Source organism: Zeus faber (genome assembly GCF_960531495.2).
Source record: "Zeus faber genome assembly, chromosome: 13".
NCBI classification, from domain to species: domain Eukaryota; kingdom Metazoa; phylum Chordata; class Actinopteri; order Zeiformes; family Zeidae; genus Zeus; species Zeus faber.
The window spans coordinates 25,703,225-25,730,622 of record NC_137198.1 but is presented as its reverse complement, the minus strand read 5'-3'; the positions used below and the strand labels follow the sequence as shown (position 1 = coordinate 25,730,622).

At 41.8% G+C, this 27,398-nt stretch overlaps 1 protein-coding gene across 1 annotated transcript in view; it reads right to left on the bottom strand.

Annotated features, from left to right (window-relative positions):
- Positions 1-27,398, bottom strand: part of LOC307238923 (zinc finger MYM-type protein 4-like) — a gene marked incomplete at its 3' end in the record, with an annotated part of 52,044 nt that overhangs the window by 5,255 nt on the left and 19,391 nt on the right. The window contains exons 7-15 of the mRNA XM_080012077.1: positions 23,232-23,356; positions 20,965-21,163; positions 20,067-20,279; positions 14,782-14,932; positions 12,135-12,256; positions 7,319-7,735; positions 6,038-6,188; positions 1,846-2,021; positions 1,054-1,234 (exon numbers count right to left, since the gene is read on the bottom strand). Coding sequence (XP_079868203.1) covers positions 1,054-1,234; positions 1,846-2,021; positions 6,038-6,188; positions 7,319-7,735; positions 12,135-12,256; positions 14,782-14,932; positions 20,067-20,279; positions 20,965-21,163; positions 23,232-23,356 — 1,735 coding nt within the window. The remainder of the gene's footprint in view (positions 1-1,053; positions 1,235-1,845; positions 2,022-6,037; positions 6,189-7,318; positions 7,736-12,134; positions 12,257-14,781; positions 14,933-20,066; positions 20,280-20,964; positions 21,164-23,231; positions 23,357-27,398) is intronic.

Below are 27,398 nucleotides of genomic sequence, written 5' to 3'. Positions count from 1 at the left end.
TTCTCCCCCTCTTGGAGTTGTGATCACTTGTTTATAGACCCAAACATGATAGTTCTCCAAAGAGGGGGGTTGGTGGTGGTTCTCTATAACCAAAAACTGTGCTCTTGTCATCCCACAAGGTCGTCCACAGGACAGAGTAATTGCAGCAGTTCTTGATGACTTAAGAATTAATAAAGAGTTGCATTGCAGGTTGAGAAGTTGAACTCCACTTGCAGACTAACTCTGTCCTAGATGCAATGCCATTCAAATACTCTGTTGTATGCCCAGCATGCTGACAGCACACTAAATAAACAGCAAATAAATAAAAAACAAAATAAAAAAAATTTAGTTGTATTGTCAAGATTTTGACCACTTCACATCTATTGCCTGTATAAAACCAGAGTAGAAAGTAGTGATCCCTATAAGTCTATGTGAGTGAAATCAGCGAATATACAGCCCCAACATTAAAACTACCATTATAACGTTATACTAATATACTGCCCATTGTAGGCACTTTCGGTGGTGGACAGGGATCATCATGGGCACTCTGACCGGTCTGGGTCTACGCAGCCCGATACACAACAAGCTGCGATGCACTGTGTGTTCTGACACCTTTCTATCATAGCAGCATTAACTTGTTCAGCAATTTGTGCTACAGAAGCTCTTCTGTGGGATCAGACCAGAGAATCATGCGCATCAAGGAGCCCCATCGCACATCAACGAGCCTATGACCCTGTCGGCAGTTCACCGGTTGTCCTTCCTTGGACCACTTTTGGTAGGTACTAACCACTGCATACTGGGAACACCCCACAAAAGCTTCCATATTGGAGATGCTCTGGCCCAGTCATCTAGTCATCACAATTTGGCTCTTGTCAAAGTTACTCAGATCCTTATGCTTGCCCATTTTTCCTGCTTCCAACACTTCAACTTCAACTTGCTGCCTTTTACATCCCACCCCTTGACAGACCCCCCCCCTCCCATATATTTTTAGCTGAAACTGTAAGAAATAAAACTTTTATACGTGCTCCTATAAGCTGTTTCGATCGTTGGTGGCGGGGTCCGCCTTTGCTTTACCGTGCGGTGCAAGCAGCGCGGGCCCCGAGCCAGTGCCGTTGCTGAGTCTCTGGCTGTCCTCGAAGTGCTGGTAGCAGTAGCGCAGCAGGCAGGGCAGCGCACAGAAGTTACACACAGAGTCCGAGCACTGCAGCTTCTCCGCCATGTAGCCCTGCTTCCTGCAGCTGTCACACCGTGCCATCTGGTGGTAGTTTAGAAGAACGGGGCAAGAAGAAGAAACTAAGTACTCAGACTTTTTATTTTTAGTAAATAAAACTCAACAGCCCCACGGAATTGTGCATCTGTACCTACTGATTAATATAACAGTGTTAACTGTGTTAAGTAAGGGATAATGACCTGCTGGCTGTACATTATCCCGTTTATTACACAGTTATTAAATAAAATAATACATTGAGATTGAATATTGATTTGAAATGATTTAATAACTAGTATGCCGAGCACAGCAGCAAGTTCAGCAACTGCAAAGCTTCTGCTTCTTTGCTTCCACCAAGAAAAATAGTCCACAACACAATAACTAAAACTACAATGTAACAAACGGTTCACTCTTTGCCACCCCTGAATACATTATGCGGTCTATCAACTGTTTGAATCTGTTAGTTTTTCTATTAAAATATAATGTTCAGATAAGACAACACTTAATAAATCCCTGGACGGAAATTCTTTATTTTCATCTCTGTGCTTTTCTGTGACATTTAAAAAGACATTGACACAAGAAAAGCATAGGGGAAAAAACATTGTCAAACTCAAAAGTATCTCCCCGACCCGTGTGTGTGTGCGTGCGTGTCCTCCTACCCCGTAGTAGAGCACGGTGTACTGGGACATGCAGTGGGGCTTGCAGAACTCCTCCATCTTGCCGCTGTAGTGGCTGTGCAGCGTCTTGCGGCTGATGCTGGAGCAGTAGGTGCAGGGCCGCCACGTCCACCCCTCGTCTCTGGACGTCCCCTGCTCCTTAAAGAGCTGCTTGCAGCCTGGTTGGGGGGGTGTTATAAGAATTTTACAACATATATATTGCTGTTCCTTTCACGTGAACTCTTGTACAACATATGTGAACTCGGTTTGTCTTTCTAAATGTCAAGTAAGAGTTTCCTGTCTATTGCTGTGCCTTTCAGGTTAACTCTTGTATGATGTATGTATACTTGGTTTGTCCTTCCAAGGTGAAGTAGAGTTCCTGTCGTAAAAAGGAAGTTGACTAGTCACTTTCTGTGTCGTAAAGAGGAGGAAGGAAACCTCAACAGACAGTCGACAACGAAACTACCCAATCAATGATCTATGCAGGGGCGTTGCGACATCTACTGACCTTCCTCCCAGCGGCTCCTCAATTTCCCACTCCCAAAAGACTGTATAAAAAGCTCAAACTCTCCAGTGAGAATGGAGCACTTCCTCTGTAACATTCTGTTGTGTTGTTGTGTCACTGAAACTGCCCCTCTTGTACAACCTTGGATCCTCTTGTACAAGATTAAATACTTTATTAACCTAATGTATTTGTCTCAGATTTCCTCTGTTAGGTTAGTCCGTCCACAAACAAAGTTTATAGCTGTATAACTTTTCAGGGGGGGTTAGGTCAGTCACTGGGTGGTTTTAGCTTGAATTTGAGGAAAATGTTGGTCGGGGGAAATATGTGATGGCTTTTTCCGCAGGTATCTAGTTTCAAAGTACTTAGCAGTAAAAGTAAAAAAAAGTTGGTAACTTTTCATAAGTTCAAATATCAGTTAATTTCATAAACATTTTTACTTTTTACATTTATCCAGACATTAACAAATCCAATGCTGTTACACTATGTTCCTATAGTATTAACTCTAGATGGTCCATGTTCTTGATCTTCTCAGTGCAGTCCTACCCCTCGTGGTCGATTCCATCAGTGATGGACCGCTGTTCCTGTGTGGCGAAGGCTGGAATTGCACTTATTGCCATGTCTTCCTAAACAGTGGGCGCTAAATCTAAATGGAAGATTGAATTGAATGTGTATGATGGATGTATGGATGACATGCACGTATGTTCTGTAGATGTGCGAGAGGAAATAACTCTCCACACCAGGAGGTGGCAGTAGTCTGTATTCATAACTCAAAAAAGAAAACCTGGGGGGTAATTCCCTAATGCTTGGGTCACACCGCCGGCACTCACCTTCTTGCTGTGCCCCTGTCTTTTGCGGGTGTGTCAGCTCAAAATCAACTATCTGTTGTGGCTGTTGCTGTCCAAAATATGTATCAGTATCAAAATATAATTCATTCTCTCCAAAGGGGTGCAGTCCCGCTTTAAAGATATATTTGAGGGAAAAATTAACTGTAATTACTGCAATTTTCTTGAATACAACTATAAATAAAAATATAAACAAAGAAAGTAGCCGGCCTTTTGCCTACCATTTGAAGTAGCCATTGTGTGTTGTTCCTCAAAATAAGATGTCATGATTCAGATGTATACAATATGCACCTACATAGAGCAACCGGGAGTTGTAGAGTTGTTATGTTCGTGCAACGCCACACTGAAACAAATAACCGGATGTGGATCAAAAACTACGCACATACGTCTTTCGGCTGGCTGGTCGCATCCAGTTTAAAACCAAAATAATCCCATATAGGGGATTTTTATATTTATTTTTTGCTCCAATTCTTGTTCCACCCGAGCGGCCCCACAATTCATGCCATAGACGCCGCATTGACCGCTTCGGCTCATTGCTGCGATACGTCAATGTTGCCACCATATTGGAACGGGCAAGACTAGCCTGTAAAGAAATACAGTATCTGGAAAATAAACAACATTTGGAAGATCCATCTTGATAAGTTTTGTTTTGGTAAAAGTATTCCCAAAGATAGTAGGTATTCCACATGCATCGATTCTTCTTCCTGGAGGCAGGCGCTACTATACGCGGGGCATAGTACCCACGCGCTGCTACAACTCCATCTTAGGGGAAACACTGACCATGATTTTTTAAAACCTTTCTAAAATTTGATAATAATAAGGAATTGTTATAGTTGGGTAAAATATACTGTGGTGTGGGCAGCCACACCTGGCCTGGATCTAAGTGATTGGGATCAGAGTGGCTGCATACCTGTTGCTTGTTGGTTGGTCTAACGAGCAACAGGTTAAAACCCCCATCCCCACACTCACTCCGGATAGGAGACTTGTCATCACATGTCTATCTGCTTCTGGGCTCCACCATCCACCTAATTCCACCTAGCCTTCTCTCTACAATAAACTGGTGTTTACAACCCCCCGTTTTCTGTATTTCTGTGCCGGAGGTCCCTGAAACACCACTTGGGTGGCGGGTGGTAGGGCAGGACTGCCACATATACTGTACATGTATATGTACATGTAAAAAGAGAGGCGGAAACACCCACCTGGTACTTAGTGGCCACTTCTGGCAAATTAAATCAAAGAAACAAACTATATTATTTCTACTCAACAAACAAAATAGTTAGTGGTCTCTCTCCTTTTTGTGTGAGACTCTAAAAACTGCAGCCAGGTCAGGATCCATTGCTGCCTCCTAGTCCTTTGTGGTCCGCAAGTCTTCTGTACCTGTTGTACTTGGTTCAGAGATTCCGACCTCTTCTTGAGTTATTTCTCTGAAGGTCAAAGCCAAGATTTAAGCATTGTGCCAAATGTATCATGTCCAATTAATGTCTATAATACTACACAATTGCAAACCCAGTTCATACAATATATGGGTCATACCAGAAACAAATCCCTGCTTGTTTGTTTACCACAACTAGCTCTCTGAATATGCCAGTAAGCCAGCTAGCACAATAACAAAACCCAATGTTGAAAGAGGCTGCTACATGGCTAGCCACAGTGCAACACTTTTCATGTTATGTCTAGCTTTACTATCTACGTACTGTATATGTTAAAAGGTTACGCAGCTGCATTGTGGGTAGACAATAAATTATATTTACTTTGCACTAGCCAACAATAACAACAACAAAGAGAATTTCCTGCTAAACAGGTTAATGGTTAAAAATAAAATCTTACCTGATATAACAAGTTTATTTTCAATCTCACGCCAGAATCCTGTTTACGCAACTTTGTTGGCATAACATTTCTCTGTAATGTTTAGTGTTGTTGATGTTGCTGTAATGTACTCTTGTATAGTTTCTCCTGAACCTTGCTTATCAGTTGGTATTCGGTTTCTTCATTCCAGATGGGTATGTCGTTGAGAAAATATTCTTGTATTGGAATAATCGGAGGAGATGAAGTTCAAAAATGAGAAGTCCTGTCTGTGTGTGCACCATTAAAAAAGTGTAGTTTGCTTGCTTGGCTCACTCTGTTTCTCTTATCATGCACTGATTCCCTTAAGCTGAACAGCCAACAGCACTAGAGGACATTCCGTCAGTGACGGTCGGGTTTATTTCTCTTTCATCGCCACATCTGTGGAATTACTGGACATTCTGGTCAAAGGCACTCTCCCTTGTACACACAGTGAAACGCGCAGGTGCGCTCGTGCGTCTCCGCCGACACAGACTTCGCACACAGTTACCGGGATGTGTTCATTGTGCAACAAACTAGATTAACTTATATTGAACTTTTTTGCTCATCAGATGTGAATTGATTCGCTAACACTAGCTAAAACATTTATAATAAATTATTTATTTTAAAATAAATACACAATTGTACGGAAATTTCAGCATTTCAGCAATAGTGGTTTTGTTTTATACGTTCAAATTCTACTCCAGTTTTGTTTCTGCAGCCCTACAACACAGCTGAATGGCTGCTGTGCAGTGACGGTTTGCCCAACTCCAACTGCCAGTTCCTATTCGCACATTGCACTTTACCGGTAATTTATTTGCAGAGTTGAATTCCCGAGGAGCCAAACCATTAATTTTGTTATATAAAATGGTGGGTTCATGGTCCAGTACAAGCCCTGGAATGGCATTTGTATCGGCTGATGGATCGCTAACATCAGTCCAATATCTGATTAGTTAACAACGTCCGATATTGAATTGGACTCTACTGTAAATGTGTTTATTATGAACCTGCATGCGTTGGTACTCACTCTGACTGCAGAAGGCCGTATCCTGCTCGTCATAGGTGATAACCTCGTGCACCACTTTGTCCAGCTTGCAGCTGGCGCATGGGGCTGCGGTGTTTTTCTGGGATTTGTAGAGCTCACAGCAAGCCGTGTCGCAGAACATGGAAATGCGACCCTGTGGGGCCAAAACATTATTCTGAGCTAACGCTTTCAATACGCCTGAACCACTACAAACCTTAAAGATTTTGGGCTACTAATAGGACTCATTTTCAGTGTGAAATTTGTCATGATGAACACAGAGCTGATATCCGGGCAGGAACTGATGAATTAGTAACACAACAGCTGATTTCTATTTCCAATTTTATAAGGCACACTAGTTCACATGAGCACACTAGTGTGCCATGACACAGAATGCTCAAAAGCCTGTTTTAAAGCATATATCAGCAAAATTTGTCCGGTACTAAATATTATAGAAAAAAAACAACAACCCTTGTGTGGATGGTTATGGCAATTTCAAATCAATTCTTAGCTTGAAATCCAAACATTACAAATGAAGGGCAAAGAGTTTTAACAGTACTTTAAATAAGTGCTTCAGTGTGTGTATTGATTAGGGCTGAATGATAAATAGAATTCAAACCGACATCGCAATTTACCCCCCCCCCCGCCTATACGGAATGTTTTAACTCTTTGCGCTGCCCCCCCGGTGAGACCAGGTGCTCGGGCTACGGTGCGCGGCATGTTCTGAGCTTAGAACACCTGTAGAGCCTCGTCCTGAAAGGCTGTGCCGGTTTCCTTTTGTTTTTGTTTTTTTAACCATTTTTTATTTATTTAATGAGCATAAATCTTTCCCTGAGCACATGGAGCAGTGCTGTGTGTATGTGGGCATATGCGCACAACATTTTTATAAAAAAATACATTTCTACTGAAACACTGTATACAGTATTTTTTGAATGTTCATTTTCAGATTCGAACAATTACAAGGCTTGAAGTTAAATCAATCAGGCAATATTCTACTGTTATTGAAGGTTTTTCTTTTTACAATTCAATAGCTAAATAAAGATTAGATATTAACATCAATTCAAGAATCAATTCATCTAATTTCATACTAAGATGTTGTGTTGGTCATACTTAAGAATGATTTATTACTTGTGTTTAGTGAATGATACAGAAGATAAGGAACTTAAAAAAAAATTGATTACTAAATCGGTCTAAATAAATAAATAAATAAATAAATAAATAAATAAATAAATAAATAATTTCCCTAATCATTCAGCCCTCGTGTTGATAGAATCGACGTTCTTGTACCTGGTAGCCGAACAACAGCGGCTTGCTCTCAAACTTCTTGCTGCACTGGTGGCAGGTCAGCCTGAGGGGCTCCGTAGCCTGGCATTTGGGCTGCTGCGCAAGAGGGAGCCTGACATAGCCATGGGTCAGGGCCGGTGACAGGACCCGTCCCGGGGCCAAGGCCAGGGCCAGATCTGCTGGGGAGGACAAGCTGCGGTGGGGAGGCACCACCGGGGCCAAGGAGGTGGTACCAGGGTGGCCGTCTGAGTAGGCGAGGGGGGACGGGAGCTTGGGAGGGCCCAGGATCGTATCGGGCACCGTCCCGCCGGAGGGCCTCTGGATAATGTAGGGAGAGGAAGACGAAGAGGAGGAGGGGGAAGAGGAGGGAGGGGGGATGCTTCCATTGGTTCGGTTGGGCCGAGATATATTCCCGAATTTCTGCCAAACACAAAAGGAATAGCAGCAGTGTCAGTTAACACAGGAGAACTTTTTACAAATTTCTATTTCCGACAGTGAAACCGTGGTCTTCAACTTGATCTGAAAATGTCTTTTAGACGAAAAAATGTAATTGATAAACGTATCAGATAAAAAACATCAGATAAACGTTAGTTGATTCGCAGTTTCTGACGTTATGGTGTGTTCAAAAAGCTCACATTTTTGAGAAAATCTCTGATAACTGGTGCATGGCTGAAGTTCAATAAAAACACATGGTAAACGATATGTAATATGGTATTGATATTGAACAGCACAGCACATAAAAAACAATATCACATTTCTGACAACTTTATTGCATCGGGAAAGCCAACCAAAACAAGGCGCCCTCGATGGTGTGCATCGGGACGCCTGCGGCCTGCCGCTCTATATGCAAATCTTATGACTATATTATAGCAATATATAACATAATCTCATAGAGAGATTTTGATTTATTTTGTTTCTTTAGTTTCTTACTTGTATGGAAAAAAAAGTTTTTTTATTTTTCCTCCAGACAGCAGTGCACCATGCATGCAGGCTGACTCCCTGCTCCCGGGCTTTTATTTAAGCTCTATTTATTTTCATTTGTTTCTTACATGTATGAAATACATTTTTTAAACTCAACTGTGTTAAGGGACTGTCCCGTTACAAAAAAACCTGTGTGCCCCCAGTCGGGACATTGGGGACACACGTCTCTCCGTTGTTATGGGACTGAATTGAGAAAAATCTAGATGTTTTTGTGAAAATACTTTACTTGTAAATAATAAATCCTGCGTTTCTGTAACAAAGAGAGCACATTTGGCACATTACATTACATTCTATTCTATTCATAAATAATACATTTAGAGACTTTTATAAACTGCTTTACAGACTATTAGAAGATTAACTAAATTAGGACATTATTCAGACATTATCATGGAATGTGTGAAAAGGCGCAAGGCGGTAAATTTTCCCTGAGTGTAACTGCATGTGTGAATAATGAAACTCACTAGCAGTGCCGGAAAGGTTATCGCAGTAATTTACTGGAAAGTATGTGTGAAAGGGGCGACAGACTAATGGGATGTGACATAAAAATACTTTGTGAAGTGCTTTCTAGCGATTAGATCAGTATACTCCTCAATTGGTTTTGGAATGATCAACAAGGTTTTGTACAAAAAAGACAAGGCTATCTCAATATTAGGAGTCTTGAATATACCACATGAGAGACGTAATTCAAAAGACACACCAATGTCATCATTAGATGTGTCAGGCATTCGATAGGATAGAATGTGGTTATCTTTCTGAAGTACTCCCAAGATTTGGGTTAGGTGAAACAGCTCTCAAGTGGATTCAACTTCTGTACACAAACCCAACCACTGAGATCCTAACAAATGGTACCATCGAAACCCTTTAATTAACAGCGATCAACTAGACAGGGTTGTCCTTTGTCCCCACTACTATTTATGCTAGTGATTGAACCTCTAGCCATGGCTAGGCGCATACAGGTTTATCAGGACACAGTCAGTGGGATAGATCATTGCATATCTTTCATATGCGGATGTTGTCATATTTTCCCTAACAAATAAAAAAAAATAGTATTCCCAATCTGATAGAATGATTCCCAATGTGAGTTTAAGTGAAAAAATTGGGGGCTTCTCTGGATATAATTCCAAATCAGTATTACTGTTTTTGAATAAAGAACATAATCCCATAGTAAATACTCCCTTTATGACAACTACAGAAGGTTCCGTTACCTAGGTGTTAAAATCACTCCTTAACTGAGTGAAATAGTCGCAGTAAATTATGATTCCCTGGTAAGACAGAGTAATGGAAGCACTGAATGGCAGGTCCAATATGCGTATATCAATGATCAGACGAATAAATATAATAAAAATGTTGATTTTGACAACATTTCTATATAATTTTCAAACACTTCCATTCCACTACAAACATGTTTAATAACAAAATGAAAAAATATATTTAGTCAATTCATCTGGAGAAATAAAGCAACTTTCACAGGCAGTCTACCCTTGAAATGTCCCGGAACATTTCCTGCATGGGGTCATGCGTGAATGGGAGAAGGGATTGATATTCCAGGAAATCTGTTCTGGAAATTTCCCACCTCAAGATCTAGTAACATTCCCGGGCAAATGGTGGTACGGCGGTGTTGTGAATGGAAGCAGTAACATTGCCGGTACAAGCACGTTAATTAGGGGTGGAGCTGAATCTAAATACGGTAACAGCAGACGTATTTGAATCCTCCTTTATTCCCCACACACCACGACCGGACACCCGCTGGGGATGAATAGCAGCAATAACCAGCCAAATGGCCCTGCTCGTTGACTGTGGATTATTCTACAAGGACGTTTGCATCCAGCAGCTCTGTGACTCCCTAAGAGCAGGCTCAATGTGTTATCACCCAATTTAGTAGATACTGTATGTGCATGGTGTGACTGTGAGGCACTGTGAGAAATCTGGCAATGCTTGGTCAATGGTATAACTTTCAATCGCTGCCATTTTTTTTCTCCCAATTTTGGTGAAAATTGGAGCAACGGCATAGCTGGACTGCCCTGAATACTATTTATCCAATGGATTTTTGCTGTGCCCCACAGTTTGGCCACAATTTATTTTCCAAGTTTACAAACAATGTCTGGACCAGGCCTATTTGACAATTTATCCAAATAACTATTAATCCAAATGGCCACCCCCTACAAATTTGGCTTCAAAAAAATCAAATGGCTGCCATCAGTCAATCAAATTGCAGCATCAATTAGACAGGGTACGCAATGGCTGATAAGCTTATATGCACTAATGTACTGACAATTACTCTGTCAAATGTGAGAGGAATCGTCTATTGGGGGGCGCTACAGCGCCATGTTCTTGGCCATTTGACCGTGACTTCTACTGCTTTATGTAGGAAAAAAAAAAAGCTTTCCCTGGATTTCTCAATTTTGTCTTAACTATGTCTTCAATTTCTGCCATTTGCAATTCATTAAGCATTATCCTTTGTTTTAAGCAAAGCTTAAATATCAACTAAAGGATATATGAAGTGCATTGCTGTATGCAGTTCACTTGTTTGAGAGACATGACCATGCACTGAGCATGGGTGACATCTTCTCCATGTTGAACTACATCACAAACATGTTGTCCTTTGTGATGTTGTCCTTTGTGATGTTGCCCTTTCTGAGGAATATGCACAAACTGACAATGAATGAATATGCCCACGCCACGTGCCCAGAAGAACAGTTGGAAACAGGAGTCTGGAGAAATGGCAAAGGCCAAGAAATATTGCGACGATAAAAGTAAAAGTATGCAACGTTTTTGCAAACAGCCAGCAAGCAATCACCACCGAAGCTACAAAATGTTCGCAGGAGTTTGAGTAAGTTAACATATTATTTGTGGTTAATGAGGCTTTCTAGGTTACATTGTGTAGTAGTACATTAGTTATCGTTTAGTTGTTTCTTTGGCTTGTTTTCACATTGGTGCAATTTCTGCGACTAACGGTAGTAATCACATTATTATTATTATTGGTGATGGTGGCATTATTATTTTTTATTACTATTTCCAATGCCTGTGCAAGTTGTGTGTGTAGAATATAGTGTTATTGTTCTGATATGTGTTATGTTAAAATAAAAATAAACATATTGGGGGAAAAAGAAAACAAAAAGGTGGATTTCAATTTTTTTTCCCACACTCCCTGACTGGTCCAGTAACGGAACTAAACTAACGGAACTAAACGTTAGCATACACGTAAGCATCATAACTGAGTATATAAATAAGTTAAAGCACTATGAATAAGTTATCCAGGCTTAAAATGCAACACACAATTTTATAAAATAAAATTGAAGGGGTCCCCGCTCCCCCCGTTTCTCTATCCACCAAGGGGTCCTAGGGCTGAAACAGATTGAAGACCTCTGCCCTACACGGAAATATTAACAGGCAAAAGGACAGTGTGCTAATCTCATTTGATCCTATTATGAAACAAATTATGCTCAGCCTGGGGTCTAACAGAATCACCAACACATTTTCATTGGCGTTTACACCATAGACACAAACAAAATCCATGGGTTGACACACGTTCCGGGACCTAGATGTAGTGTCAAGTAGAGAAGAGCAGCCAGTGTTACATGCACACAGCAGTAAAGAAAATGGACAGCAGAGATGCAGCTAATTCAACAGATTCCCATCTATTCAAACACAAAATTCTGGCAGGGGGGGCTTTTTTTTTTTTTTACTCTGAACTGCACTGCCAATACATCACTATAATCTTAGAAATTGAGGACAGACAAGACAGTTTCCGTCTCCTTAAAGAGGCTTTCCTAAAACGCTCAGCTTTCAGCCACTTCCTGCGCCCCTGTACTAATGGGGATAGATATTTGCTTCTGACCTGCAGCCTGAACGTGGAGACGCAGTCGTAGGAGCAGAAGTTCCGGATGTTGCCGTCCACCATGGCCAGGTGGTACTGCGGGACAGCGTTGTTGCCGCAGTAAGCACAGGGAAACGGAGTTCCTGAAGAAAGAGGTGCAACACATCTGTTCTCTGAAGATTTATACAATTGTTGACATTGTGAACAAAAAAAGCTTCAATTATGAAATTATTGGTCATTTGTTGTTATGCTTCAAATTAAACTTAAAAAAGTAATAATGGAACCTAGCTCTTGTGTTGCAAGACCAAAATTGCATTAATTTATCACTTCCAGCCAAATAGCAACTGTATTCATCAGAACAAGCTCAGGTTTCCCATTGAAAGGGAGGAACAATTAGAAGTGGTGAAGGTTCGACTCTTTTATTGAAATTTTATTCCTGACGAGTAACTCGTAGAGTGGTTAAATCTTCCTTCCACGTCATTTGTTTGATTCAGTTGATGTAACGCACAGAGAGCGAGGGAGGACTGGTAGTGTCAGAAGAGTCGATTAAGCTTGAGTTGTGGATGGAATTATCCTTAGAATCAATTAATTGTGTCAAAAGTATATATATTGGTGGAATGCAAAGTTTATATGATTCACATACATTCACAGACCTGCCAACCTTGGGAAAACCTGGGGGCTTTTGAGTTACTGCAATTTAATGACTCCAGTTATTTACACCGTCATGCGGTGTGAATAACGTTATTCATATCGTATGGGAGCTACTACTGCTAACTATATATACAAATTCATCTCATTAGGATACACCCCTCAAAATGCATCGTCTCACTAAGTTACAGAACATGTTTATCAACTAGAGATGCATCGATTGCAATTTTCTTGACCGATTCAGATTTCAGATAATTCTACATATATTTCTTAAACGTCTGACCTGCCGATTCAGGTATTCATTCAATTGTATGTTCATATTAAAACATCAAATAATAAATGTATGTTCATAATAAAACAAAAACGATTATTTTGAGGTTATTTCCACCATCAGAGAAATCTAATTTTCTTATCATTTGGTCTCATTGGGTCTATCTGCTGTACGTCAGTGACAAAAACATCGTGATCTGACAAGGCTCACATGATAGGACAGCTGCAAATATACCTTTTTATTATATTTATATGGTACTTGCCATTCCAAAATAAATTGCAATTGCTGCAAAAGAAATGATTAATAATAATAATAATAATAATAATAATAAATGGCCAACTCTTTTCACTCTCGTTCACTGGAAGTCCTCCTTCACTCACCGTGCATTAAACTAAATCAAATTGAACGATTTGTTTTACTGAGTGTCTCGTCAAGAACAGTGTCTCAATAGAGTCAAACCTTTCATCCATGTGGAGATCATGCACTACGAGTACGAACAAGCAGAGCAGATGCTGCGCTGTAGTGACAGCGATAGAAACGCAGTCTGAAACGCAGTCCGCAGTTTTGGAGAATAGTCAGGGAATAGATAAATCATTTAACTAATCTTCTTTGTTTACCTTGAAGTGCCTCCAAACAGCCGAGATTTTCTTTCTTTCTCTTTTTTTGCACGTCAACTAGGTTACATTACGTTGGTATCGGGTTTGAGTATCAGAACATTTTTACAAGTACGAGTACATGAGCACTGCATCGGGCATGTAAATTTAACGGCCATAGAATGTGAAATATCTGACACTGATCGGCCGGTTATGGCCGATCAAGCTAAAAAACTGTCCGATTCCTGTCACCAGCTGATCGATTGGTGCATCAAGTTTTATATGTTCATTACGGTCCCATTTTTGTGCTTGGTTATTACTCCCCGACATCACATTGTACCTCAGCAATGCAGCGTTAAGCCTCTGTGGATAATTAAGTACCGCTGCGTATCAGTGGATGTTGAGTGAGAGGAGTAAATAAAAAATACCGAATAAATGTACAGTATTTGTTTTGATTGTTTTCCATAATTAAATTACAATTTATTGTATATATGTATATATATATATATATATATATGCACACACACACAAACACACTGAGCTTGAGTTGGCATTTCATACCTGCGAATTATGACCAAGAATTGCGTGGTCGGTACACTAAATGGGTGCAGGTTGGCAGGTCTGCATCCAATAAATGCTTTTTTTTGTCTTGGACTTTAAATTTGTCCTCAGTTCTTTTCTGCTTGTAAGTCAAAGAGTCACTAACTCACCCGCCCTTTTGCTAGAGTGAATCCAGACCCCCGAATCATTAAAAAGATTTATTTGCTATGAACGAAATAATAATAATAATAAACACAGTTCTATGGGTTTGTGGCTTTTGGTGATATTTTTCGTAGTTAACAATACAGCGGTGTGCCGTGGGACAATTCTGTTATAGAAAGTGTGCCGTGGCAGAAAAAGGGTTGGGGAAAATACAACTAGGGCTGCCCCCTGAAAGTCGAAGCGTCAAATCATCAGTTGGAAACCCGTCAGTCGGCTGAGATTCTTCAAGTTGAGAAGTCGCCCCCCTGCCTATTCGATGAACTGTCGAGTATTCGCATTGAACAGCAAAATCTGATCCGACTGACAAAATTCTGAGTCATAACCACAAAACTTAGTGAATACTAAACGCACTGGACAAAGAAGCTTTTTTTTTTTTTCCTCTTTGCCCCCCTACCGATGAGTGTGTGTGTGGCTGGGCGGCTGAGCTCCACGCAGGCGTCAGAGCAGTAGAGCTGCACCTTGCCCTTGACGTCTCGCTCCATGGTGGTGGTGGAGACGGTGACGGAGTTGTGGCACTTGGCACACTCCGTCATCTTCCTGCAGGTCTGGGGGGGGGGGGGGGTAAAGTTTGCAAAATAAAAAGGTTGCGTTTCATGCCACTATTTGCAAAATGTTAAGGTATAAGAGGTGAATTTTAGTGAGTTTTAGCTCGAGCTGAATAGAAATATTTAATATACAATACGATGTCAATACTGCAATACAAATCAATTATATTGTTTTTCTTTCTTCTTTTTGTTATTCTATTGTCTACTGTTTTGATGCAAGCTACTGTGCAGCAAATTCTCTCTGGGGATGAATAAAGTACAGTATCTCTCCATCTTTCTATACTGGTAGCATTGGTAGTGTTATTGAATGATTAAGTATAAATTGTGAAGATACTGTATGGATATAGAATTGTATCGAATGGATATCAATATCTAATCAAATCGTGACATCCTGCCCAACATGCAGCCCAAGCTTAAGCTGGATCTTGGACACACACACACACACACACACACACACACACACACACACACACACACACACACACACACACACACACACACACACACACACACACAGATCAGCTACAACATTTAAACCACCACTAAAAAACACTTATATTGTTTGTTTGGTGAGTCCGATCCACTCCGACATTAATGACTGTCACTCTGCTCTCCAAATTCCTGTACTTATAAATGAGTGACTTTTCCGGTTCCGGTGAGAAATACCACTGCTGCTGGTGTTGACGTTGCTGCTATTTTTGTTGCTGTTGTTTCTGTTGTGATATTACACTGAGAGGATCATAGAAGGGTGTGTTTTTGGAGAGAGAGAGAGTCAAAAGGATCTCCCTCCCGAGGTCTGTTTGGAAGTTTGACCTGAAACTTAGGGTCGCTAATTAAAGGACCGTGACTGGATTAAGATGGTGCACACAGTTGAAATTTCTGATTCCGGTGAGGGCTAACACTTCCGGTTCCGGTGACGTCTTTGCTGTGCTTTACTTCGTTGAGATGAGATGGTACACACTGTTGACTCAATACAGATGAGATTTCTGGTTCCGGTGAGAGCTACCACTTTCGGTCCCGGTGACGTCTTGGCTTGTGCGCTGTTGCTGTTTTACATTTACATTTACATTTAGTCATTTAGCAGACGCTTTTATCCAAAGCGACTTACAAGGGAGAATAACATTCAGCTACATTGCGACAGAGATTGGTGTAACAACAACATTGGTGTAACAATAAATACTGCAAGGTGGTGCTATTGTAGGTTAGGACAGGAGGTACTCACTGAAGAGCTGGGTCTTCAAGTGCTTCTTAAAGACAGAGAGGGAGGTCCCCGCTCTGGTCATTTTTGGCAGCTCGTTCCACCAACGTGGAACTACAAATGAGAATAGCCTGGATTGCCGTGGCTGTATGGCCGGCAGAGCCAGGCGACGCTCATTTGACGAGCGCAGCATCCGGGGGGCAACATGTGCTCTTACAAGAGCATTTAAGTAGGCGGGGGCATTCCCAGAAATCACTCTGTAGGCCAGCATAAGAGACTTGAACTTGAACTTGATTTTTGTTGCTGCTGTTGTCCTTGCTGCTGGTGCTGTTGTTGGTGCCGCTAACCTTATACATTAACTGGTGTTGTCGTTGCTGCTGCTAACCTTATACCTAAACCTAACTCTCGCTTACCTTATACCCCAACTTATTGTAACCTTATACCTCGACTTAACCATCTCTAACCTGAGTGACCTTTCCAGTTCCGGTGAGAGCCACCAATTCTGGTTCCGGTGACGTTTTTACGTTATACGCTGCTGCTGTTGTTGTTGCTGCTGCCGTAATTGCTGTTTCTGTTGCTGCTGCTGTTGTTGTTTTCTGTTAATGTTGCTGCCATTGTGGTTGGATTTGCTTTTATTGTTTTTGTTGTCTTTGTTGTTGCTTTTGTTGTTGCTGTTGTTTCAGGGACATTCTTTTGTAATGACCGGCTGACAACTACGTTCTCTTTCTTTTTTGTATTTCTTTGTAAAGCGCATTGTGTTGCCCCTGAAGGTGTGTTGCCCACGAGGTCCCCCTCGTGCCACCAAAACAGCTCTGACCCGTCTAGGCATGGACTCCACAAGACCTCTGAAGGTGTCCTGTGGTATCTGGCACCAAGATGTTAGTAGCAGATCCTTTAAGTCCTGTAAGTTACAAGGTGGGCCCCCATGGATCTGGCTTGTTGCTCTAGCACATCCCATGTGCTGGATCGGACCGAACCCAAACCCCGGCCATCCACAGGATGCAGACGTAACATCTGTAACATGCTTCATCAGACCAGGCCACCTTCTTCTATTGCTCCATGGCCCAGTTCTGATGCTCACATTCCCATTGTAGGTGCTTGTGACTCTGCGGATACTGAGCCCCATACGCAGCAAGCTGCGATGCACTATGTGTTGTGACACCTTTCTGTCGTAGAAGCATTAACTTTTTAAGCAATTTGTGCTACAGTAGCTCTTCTGTGGGAATTATGGAACTTTGAAGGGAACCGGATCTTATGGCTCAATGGGTTCGTTTCTGAGAGCGTTCAAAAGAAAGGCTCTCCATTCTTTTTGTATACTGTAAAATCTGCGTATTGGTAAATTACATAAGTAACACGTGGAAATATACTCACCGCAGATTTGAGGTACTTTTGGTGCCATGTCACTTTTTTCTTTTAAGTCATTTAAAAGTGAACAATCAGAGCTTCAAAACAAGGTGTCAGGTGTGTGAATCAAGCAAATATTTTAAAAGCTATGACTTGTTAATAACGAGGGTGCAGCAAACTGTGTTTCTGAGACAATCACCCTCAAAGTTTGTTTTGTCTTGTTTACAGAAGTGGCGTCAGCTTTTCTTTTTTGCGTGTTACACCGCCTACACAACAATGAATCCAGGTGTGTGTATAGAACACGTAAGAAAGGTTGAAGTATCAAAAGGGTTTCACGTTGTGACTTCACATCACATGGAATATCGAGGAATGATCTTCACATGGACGGTCGCTTTAAAGGAAATCATCAATCGGCGTTGTTCAGCGTTATTTAGCATCTCGGTACGTGAACTGCGTTTCCTCATGTAATCTAATAGGAATATTTAACTCCATGGTTTAACATATCTACTATTTATAAATCAAACTCGGTTCTGAAAATACGTTGAGAGACACAAAGGAACACATACAGTGGGGCAAAAAAGTATTTAGTCAGCCACCAATTGTGCATGTTCTCCCCCAAAGATTTTCTATGGGGTTGAGATCTGGAGACTAGCTAGGCCACTCCAGGACCTTGAAATGCTTCTTACGAAGCCACTCCTTCGTTGCCCGGGCGGTGTGTTTGGGATCATTGTCATGCTGAAAGACCCAGCCATGTTTCATCTTCAATGCCCTTGCTGATGGAAGGAGGTTTTCGCTCAAAATCTCACGATACATGGCCCCATTCATTCTTTCCTTTACACGGATCAGTCGTCCTGGTCCCTTTGCAGAAAAACAGCCCCAAAGCATGATGTTTCCACCCCCATGCTTCACAGTAGGTATGGTGTTCTTTGGATGCAACTCAGCTTTCTTTCTCCTCCAAACACGACAAGTTGAGTTTTTACCAAAAAGTTCTATTTTGGTTTCATCTGACCATATGACATTCTCCCAATCCTCTTCTGGATCATCCAAATGCTCTAGCAAACTTGCTGGAGAGCATAGCCTGGACATGTACTGGCTTAAGCAGGGGGACAAGTCTGGCACTGCAGGATTTGAGTCCCTGGCGGCGTAGTGTGTTACTGATGGTAGCCTTTGTTACTTTGGTCCCAGCTCTCTGCAGGTCATTCACTAGGTCCCCCCGTGTGGTTCTGGGATGTTTGCTCACCGTTCTTGTGATCATTTTGACCCCACGGGGTTGAGATCTTGTGTGGAGCCCCAGATCGAGGGAGATTATCAGTGGTCTTGTATGTCTTCCATTTCTAATTGCTCCCACAGTTGATTTCTTCACAACAAGCTGCTTACCTATTGCAGATTCAGTTTTCCCAGCCTGGTGCAGGTCTACAATTTTGTTTCTGGTGTCCTTTGACAGCTCTTTGGTCTTGGCCATAGTGGAGTTTGGAGTGTGACTGTTTGAGGTTGTGGACAGGTGTCTTTTATACTGATAACGAGTTCAAACAGGTGCCATTAATACAGGTAACAAGTGGAGGACAGAGGAGCCTCTTAAAGAGAAAGTTACAGGTCTGTGAAAGCCAGAAATCTTGCTTGTTTGTAGGTGACCAAATACTTATTTGACCGAGGAATTTACCAATGAATTCATTAAAAATCCTACAATGTGATTTCCTGGATTCTTTCCCCCCATTCTGTCTCTCATAGTCGAGTGTACCCATGATTAAAATTACAGGCCTCTCTCATCTTTTTAAGTGGGAGAACTTGCACAATTGGTGGCTGACTAAATATTTTTTTGCCCCACTGTATCTAGAAAGGTTTTTCAACTTATTTGGCTGCTCCTGGCGATTTTACAAATGCGCGACAATGCGGGTTTTGCTGCGGTGAGTCACATATATGACACTCTCCTTAAGTATCTTATTTATTTAGAACGGCTCATCACCCAGTGAGAGTCGGTTGCCTTCGTTCCTACAAAACATCCATTCAAAAGAATCAGATCGTCCGTGAACAACTCAACACTACTGTGCGCCCCGATCATGGAGAGCTGTGCCCCGTTCATACTTGCATTTAACAGCCGAATCCGACTCCACTGACAAAATTCTGAGTCGTTCTAGGGTACAGCCCTTAAAAAAATAAAAAAAATAAATAAATAATAATAATAAAAATCTGACGCACACAAAATAAATCCTCACATGTTTAATGGACTGTCCCTCTCGCACGGCACGGCAAAGCTTAGGGGACGAGCAGGAGCAGAGCAACTGAAAAGTTTCTCGAGATCCTTGAACATGGGATGGAAGAATAACAATAACCGCAGCATCATGGTTATCGTCACAGCCCTACCTTACACTTGCCCATTTTTCTGCACATCAACTTCAAGAACTGACTGTTCACTTGCTGCCTAATATATCCCAGAAGCCATTGGAACGAGATGAGCAATGCTATTCACTTCACCTGTCTGTGGTTTTAATGCTGTGGCTGATCAGTGTGTATATGTATAATTCAAACACAGACACATGTATAAATATATATGTATGACATGGGTGTAAATCATGTCTTCAGATATAGCGTCACCTGTTTGTATGTACTGATGCAGGTGGAGCTGCAAAAGTTGACCTGGGACTGGTCCACAGTGAGCGTGTGGCAGGCATCCGAGTCGCTCTTGCAGTAGAGGCCGCAGCCCTCGCAGCAGTTCATTGCCAGCTGCCGCGACTTGCGCCATGTCAGGAAGCAGGTGTCGCTGCAAAGCCGGTACAGGCTGCCATGGTGGGTCACCTCGTGCTCGATCTGATAGAGGGATGGAAATCAGAATAAAAATGATAGAGAAGCTAGATGAACAAGGCAATATACAATAAACTTAAAACAAAAACTTTAAATGAACAAGAAACATTTGGTAATATAAAACAAACCTAAACAGTTACTAAAAGAAATAAACATTTAGCAATATACAAAAATCCTTAAAATGAACAATAAAAATAAACAATAGATAAAGAAGAATTTGGTAATACACAAACCTAAAAATTTACAATAACAAGTCTACCAATAAACAATAACCCAGAAAAATTAACTTGAAAGAAAAATTGCTAATATAGAAAAAAATCTTAGGATCAACAATTCAATCTTAAATCTGAAAATAATCAAAGATTTGGCAATATACAATTAACCTAATAACTTCCTTATCTACTAACTAGAAGATATAAAAATGATGTGTTATGCAATATGACATATTTAAAAAGAATGAACAATGAAGAACAAAAATACATCAACCAATAAACCAGAAGAAAAACCCTAAAAATAAACAATGAATACACATTTTACAATATTTGACAATATAGGCAGAATGACAACCAATAAAAAATAAAGCTTATAGGAACAATAAAGAAGTAAATTGTGGCAATACAATATAAATCCCCATTTGTTCATAGAAAGTTGTGGCCTGTTTTTTTTTTTTAATGTGTTGGCTTGGTATTACCCTCTTGGTGGATTTGCAGATGCTGCAGTGGGGCTTCTCCGGCGGTTTCTCCGGCCGCTTTTCGGGCCGTTTCTCCACTGGCTTCTCGAGCGCTTTCTTCTTGTGCTTGGACAGGGAGAGGCAGAAGTGGCTGCAGAAGTGCATGTAGTGGTTGGCGTCGACCGGAACCATGATCATGTCCTTGGGGCTGGTGATCTCCCTGCACGTGGGGCACGAGGAAGTTAATATCTGAGGTAGGGCAGTGACGATAACCACTATACTGCGGTCACGTGACATCACTGCGGGGTTGAGCTCATTACCGTCATCACCCCAAATAATAAAATATATTTTTTTTTTGCTGGTGAAAGTTACAGGAGTGCATGTGGTGTGTGATATAACACTATGATCAGTTGTTAAGTTATCATTGACTGTCTTCCATACTATGTTCAAGGGCTTCTGGAGAAACAAATCTTCATTGGCTCGGCTCGTCACTTAAGTGTCAAGGGGGAGGGACAGTCCATTAAACATATGGGGGGGACTTCTGTGTGTGTCCAATTATTATTGATTACTTCTAGGGCTAAACCCGACTCAGAATTTTGTTAATTGCGATTTGATTCGGCTGCAATGCACGGAGGAACGACATTGTTTTAAATCCGAGGTCCAACTGAAAGTGGTGATCCCATCACAATTAACGTAAATAATCCAAAAGATATTTCAGATATTCTAACTAGAAACAATTGTTTTAGGCATGTTTGTGAAAATGGGATCCAGTCTCAAGCCTTGCTAAGTGTCAGTGACAGATGGAAGCGGGCATTGCTTTGGAGATGCACTGTCAACTATGTTCCCAGGTGCAACGCTAATTGCTAACGCTAACTCACGAGGAAAGGATATCCATTTTTATTATCCATCAAGACTAGATATCTGCCACTTACGTGGGGAATTCCATATTCCACAGCTACAGGAAAAATGCTAACACAGGTGCCGCTAACATTGGAGCCGATAATAAACGCTTTACATCGAGTACCTTCCAATTTCTCCAGGACAAAAAAAAACAAACTACCGTAATAACTAAAAAATAACTACTTGATAGCATAGTGCTACTTAATGTTAACTATGTGTAGATTGATAGATGGATAGTGTACATATTTGTTATTTCTTAATTTGCATCTCTTGACTGAACTGTTTTTTGCTTCTGTAATGCCTGACTCTGGGTATTAATAAAGTGTTATCTTATTTGAATACATTTCCACCTCGACTACCAGGTGCTGTCTGGGCTAGTTCTACTTGCTCTACATTGGGGATTGCAGAATATAAGATGACAACAAGATGCCTTCTATTCATACTGTTCATGTGGCATCACAGGCCCATGGGAACGTTCCACCTGGAGGGCAAAACGAAGCTGCCCACAAACACTGCCCGCAACTTGTAATTGTTTTTGTTTTCAGCTACGCTTGTTCAAATCTCCAAAATGCTTATCTTATCCATCCACTTATCCATCATGGCAAGTTTAGTTGGCTAGCTTTTTATCCAACGTATCAGTCTTCAACTTTGTTATTATGACTCTAAGAGTAGCGTCGGGGACAACAGTTGTTACCCGTTTTCAATGACAGATTTGGGATCAGATATGGAGCTGTCCCCAAAGCAGTGCTGATCCAGAATCTGGTGGTAAAAAAGTGCTGTCCTAACCCATTAGTAATATATGTAGCAGCTTCAGTCAAATAAAAATAACACTAATATTGTTTTTAATCAAAGAATCTGGGTAAGCATTATATGGAACTGTTTTTTGGTGGGTTCTCCAGTACATAAGATTTCTGACCCGTAAACATAGCCAAAGTAGAACTACGGCTGGGACTGTTTTTAATGGTTTACAATACCGCTGATTTGCAGTTTGTTTCGATATCTTTGTTTTCTTAGATCCCCTCATTTGAGAGGATCTAAAAACTTTTGGTTGTAAAATATGAAAATTTGACATGCAATAGCTCTATGGAGTATCCAGTGTTAGCCGCTATGTTGGAACATTGTTTTGCCCGTCAGGGTTCCATAGCAGTCATGTGACTTAAGACCATGAATTATTTAACAAAATACATGTTTAATCATGACTATTGTCTAGATTTGATAATAAGAGGACCCCCCCCCCACACACACACACCTTTTCTGCCAACAAATCACAACTGTCAATTATAGTTTGATCATTCACATCTTATGTCGTTTTCTTTAAAGGAAAATATATATAGAACATATGAAAAAACCCTGAAAAGTGAGGAAGAAAGAGATGGGTCAGGACGTACTTGGTGCACTGGTAGCATGTCCGGGCTTTGCTGCTCGGTGGCAGGTGACCCGACAGGCAGACGGTGGAGCAAAAGAGCTGCGTGGAGCCCTTCCTCTGGAACGCCGTCTGGCCCTTCACCAGAACCTGGCATCCACCGGTAGAGAGGCGTGGAGGGAGAAACCATTCATGTATAACGTTATTTTAATCCTGTAAAGCCTGACCCATGAAATAGATGTAAACGTTTTTTTATATATACACTACTCACAAAAAGTTAGGGATATTCGGCTTTTGGGTGAAATTTCAGGATGAACCTAAAATGCACTATAACCTTTACAGCTGAACTTAATTTGACCTTCTCTAAACTTTTGAATGCACATGTCCAACTGGGCCAGGGAGCATTTATGCTGGACGAGGGACCAGTGGCCCCAGTGCTGTTCTCTGATGAAAGTCAATTCACGTGGAGCAGAAATGATGGCCGCCAACGATGTTGGAGACGTCAAGGAGAGCGCTTTGCATCAGCCACTGTTGTCACCAGACGAGCCTTTGGTGGTGGTGGTGGTGGTGTTACATTACATTACATTACATTTAGTCATTTAGCAGACGCTTTTATCCAAAGCGACTTACAATTATTCAAACACCGACGGACGCAGCCATCAGGAGCAATGAGGGGTTAATTGTCTTGCTCAAGGACACTACAGCATGCTAGCAGGAGGGGCCTGGGATCGAACCAGCAACCTTTAGATCACTAGACCACCAGCTCTACCGCCTGAGCTACTGTCCCCCTGTGTTACAGTATGGGCAGGTGTGTCTAGTCAATACAGAGCTGCCCTACACTTTGTGAATGGTACAGTGACAAGCCCACACTACCTGAATAACATAAATAATCCAGTCATTGTGCCCCTGGATAAACAACACAGGCCTCATTTCATCTTCATGGAACAACACAGGCCTCATTTCATCTTCATGGATGACAATGCTCCAGCCCATGGAGGTCGCATCATTAGGGAACAGCTGCTGGAGACTGGGGCACCTCAAATGGAGTGGCCTGCACTTTCTCCAGACCTGAATCCCATAGAAAACCTATGGGATCAGCTGAGTCGCCGTGTAGAGGCTCGTAACTCTGTACCCAAGAACCTCAATGACCTGAGGGCCGCCCTTCAAGAAGAGTGGGGGGCCAGGCCTCAGCAGACACTAAGTCGACTTGTGAACAGCATGAGACGTGGTTGTCAAGCTGTACTTGATGCTCAAGGGCACATGACAAGTTATTGAGACATTGACATTTTTTGTTGTGGTAAACCCACCACTGTTGTTGGCTTTTGTTTCAATAAATTGTTTGAGATGAGGAAATCACCATTGCATGGTTCTACTTAAATGCCCTACTTTCATGATATCATATTACTGTAGCGTGAACTTTTTACATTTTCCATCAATTTCACCCGAAAGCCAAATATCCCTAACTTTTTGTGAGTAGAGTTATTTAACGGCATATTGGACCTTTTGACAAAAATAAATCTGCATGATGTCTTTTTGTATCATATTTGATACGTCGGACATTTATGGCAATTCCTTGATCACATGTTTTTAGAAACAAAAACATATATTTTTCATTGCATTCGGAACATAAAAAAAAATTCTAACAGGAACCTTTGTAAAACCTTTATGGTAGTTTGCATTGTGGCATGGAGAAAAACAGTTTGTCCTTGTTCAGGCAAAGGTGTATTCTACATTTCCCACAGAGACGTGTGAAGCGATTGTCTTTGCAGTGCTTGTATATCTGTCGGGTTTCCCATGTTGGAAAATGATAAACGCCATCCCTTCTCACAACAGGAGGAATCAGAGTTATGCGGGGGTGTCGCTTCCGGTTCTGGAGAGGACTGTGGTCTGCAACTAATGATTTTGACCTTTCCTGTGCTTGTGAGAGAAGTACCAACCGAAGCTTGAAACTTCCGCAGGGGCATGGGTTTCTTGCGTAGAGGTTCCATGCATTGATGCCTGCCACTGTGAGTGTGTGCTACAAAATGTACGTACTGTATACCATCTTCAGGATTTGAAGCCGAACATGTGAAGTGCAGACAGTAGATCAAGGAGGTCAACACCTCCCATGAACTTGTTGCAAATTTGAAGTGAACTTTGAGTGAAAGTTTTGGATTTTCAATCCCAACGTTTCACCTTTCCCACTGGTTCGACGCCAACAAAAGAGTAAACAAGGTTCACAGCTTTGTTGTCACACCATCTTTCAATGATGTTTTCCTGGTTTACTCTCAAAAACCTTGTGATTTTTTCCCACTGGTAGGGCTGATGTAATTTTCAGGACCATGTCTCCAGTAACACCCACAAGGAGAAGAGATTTTCCCTTGAATGGCACCGTAATCTCATCAACTGCAAGACATTCTTTGCAAGGGATGCAAAGAAATTGTTCTTGTAGTTTTTGCAACCACAGCCATGGCAAATTGTATCTTTCCTCTCACCATCAGACACATTGAGGTTGTCCTGGAAGTGAATCAGTGTCAGCAATTTCAGAAATTGATTGAGACATCACATCACAAATTGTTGGATGCTTTGTTTCCATCTCCAAATAGACTCGTACATTGGGCATCTGTACTAACCCCGTGTCAGGGCTCGGCAGTGCGAGCATTTCACTCGCATTTTGACTGAAAATGTCATGGGCGATTGACTCCATCAATCACAGTTGACATTGATGGCAGATGTTTTTTTCATTTTTTCTTTATCCGCCTGGAAAAATCTGAGAATTGAAACTGTAAGTGCAGTTGACCGTGTTCTCAAGATTCAAGATTTTTTTATTTGTCACATACATATACATACTTCCATACATATATGCAGTGAAATGTAATGCAACGCACCCGGTGATAGCACACAATAAGTCCTAGGAAAAAGTACAAAAATAAAATAAAATAAAAAGTAGAAAATTCCTTTCTAATAGACCGACTAACTGACTCCTAAAACGTAATACAGTAAGTGGAATACTTATAGAATAAGATAAAAAATATATAGAATAAAATACAATAAAAAATAAATTGAAATAAAATGGAATAGGTTGAAGGAATATGGCTATGTATATACAGATATGTGCATTTAAAGTGGCATGTGAATTAAAGTGGCATGTGAATGTGAATAGTGTGAGGTAGTGTTTGGGATAATACAGCACAGTATACAACAGTACGGCGCAGCAATACGGCATCACGAACAACCCTGAACAGTGATACAGTATGCGGTACAGTATGCTACATACAGTACAGTAGGTAGTGGAGCCTAGTGCATGGCTCAGTTAGGACCCCTGGTGAGGTCAGCGTTGACAGTTCTGATGGCTTGAGGGAAGAAACTCCGTCTCACTCTCTCTGTTCTCGCTGCGTGACTGCGGAGGCGCTTGCCTGACCGCAGCAGCTGAAACAGTCCGTTGTTGGGGTGATGAGGATCCTTCATGATCCTACGGGCTCTGCTACTACACCTCCTGGTGTATAACTCCTGCAAGGGGGGGAGGGTAGTTCCAGTGGTACGTTCAGCTGAACGCACCACCCTCTGCAGGGCCCGCCTGTCCTGGGCAGTACAGTTCCCAAACCAGGCAGTGATGTTGCCTGTCAGGATGCTCTCCACTGCTCCAGAGTAGAAGGACTTGAGGATCCTCACCGAGACCCGGAATTTCCTCAGCTGCCTGAGGTGGTAGAGACGCTGCCTCGCCTTTCTCACCAGAGTGTCTGTATGAACAGTCCATGTTAAGTCCTCTGTGATGTGGACTCCCAGATATCTGAAGCTGCTCACCCTATCGACAGAAGTCCCATTAATCCACAAGGGCGCGTGCGTCCTCGATTGTGATCCACGCCTAAAGTCCACAATCAGCTCCTTGGTTTTGCTGACGTTCAGGTGGAGGCTGTTGTCCTGGCACCAGAGTGACAGGTCAGCCACCTCCTCGCGGTAGGCCTTCTCATCGCAGTCGGTGATCAGGCCCACGACCACGGTGTCGTCAGCAAACTTGATGATGGTGTTGGAGCTGGACCTGGCCACACAGTCATGTGTGTACAGGGAGTACAGTAGGGGGCTGAGGACGCAGCCCTGGGGGGATCCTGTATTCAGGGTGAGGGAGCTTGACATGTACTTCCCCACCTTGACCACCTGGGGGCGGCCTGTGAGGAAGTCCAGGATCCAGGTGCACAGCGGAGCATTCAATCCT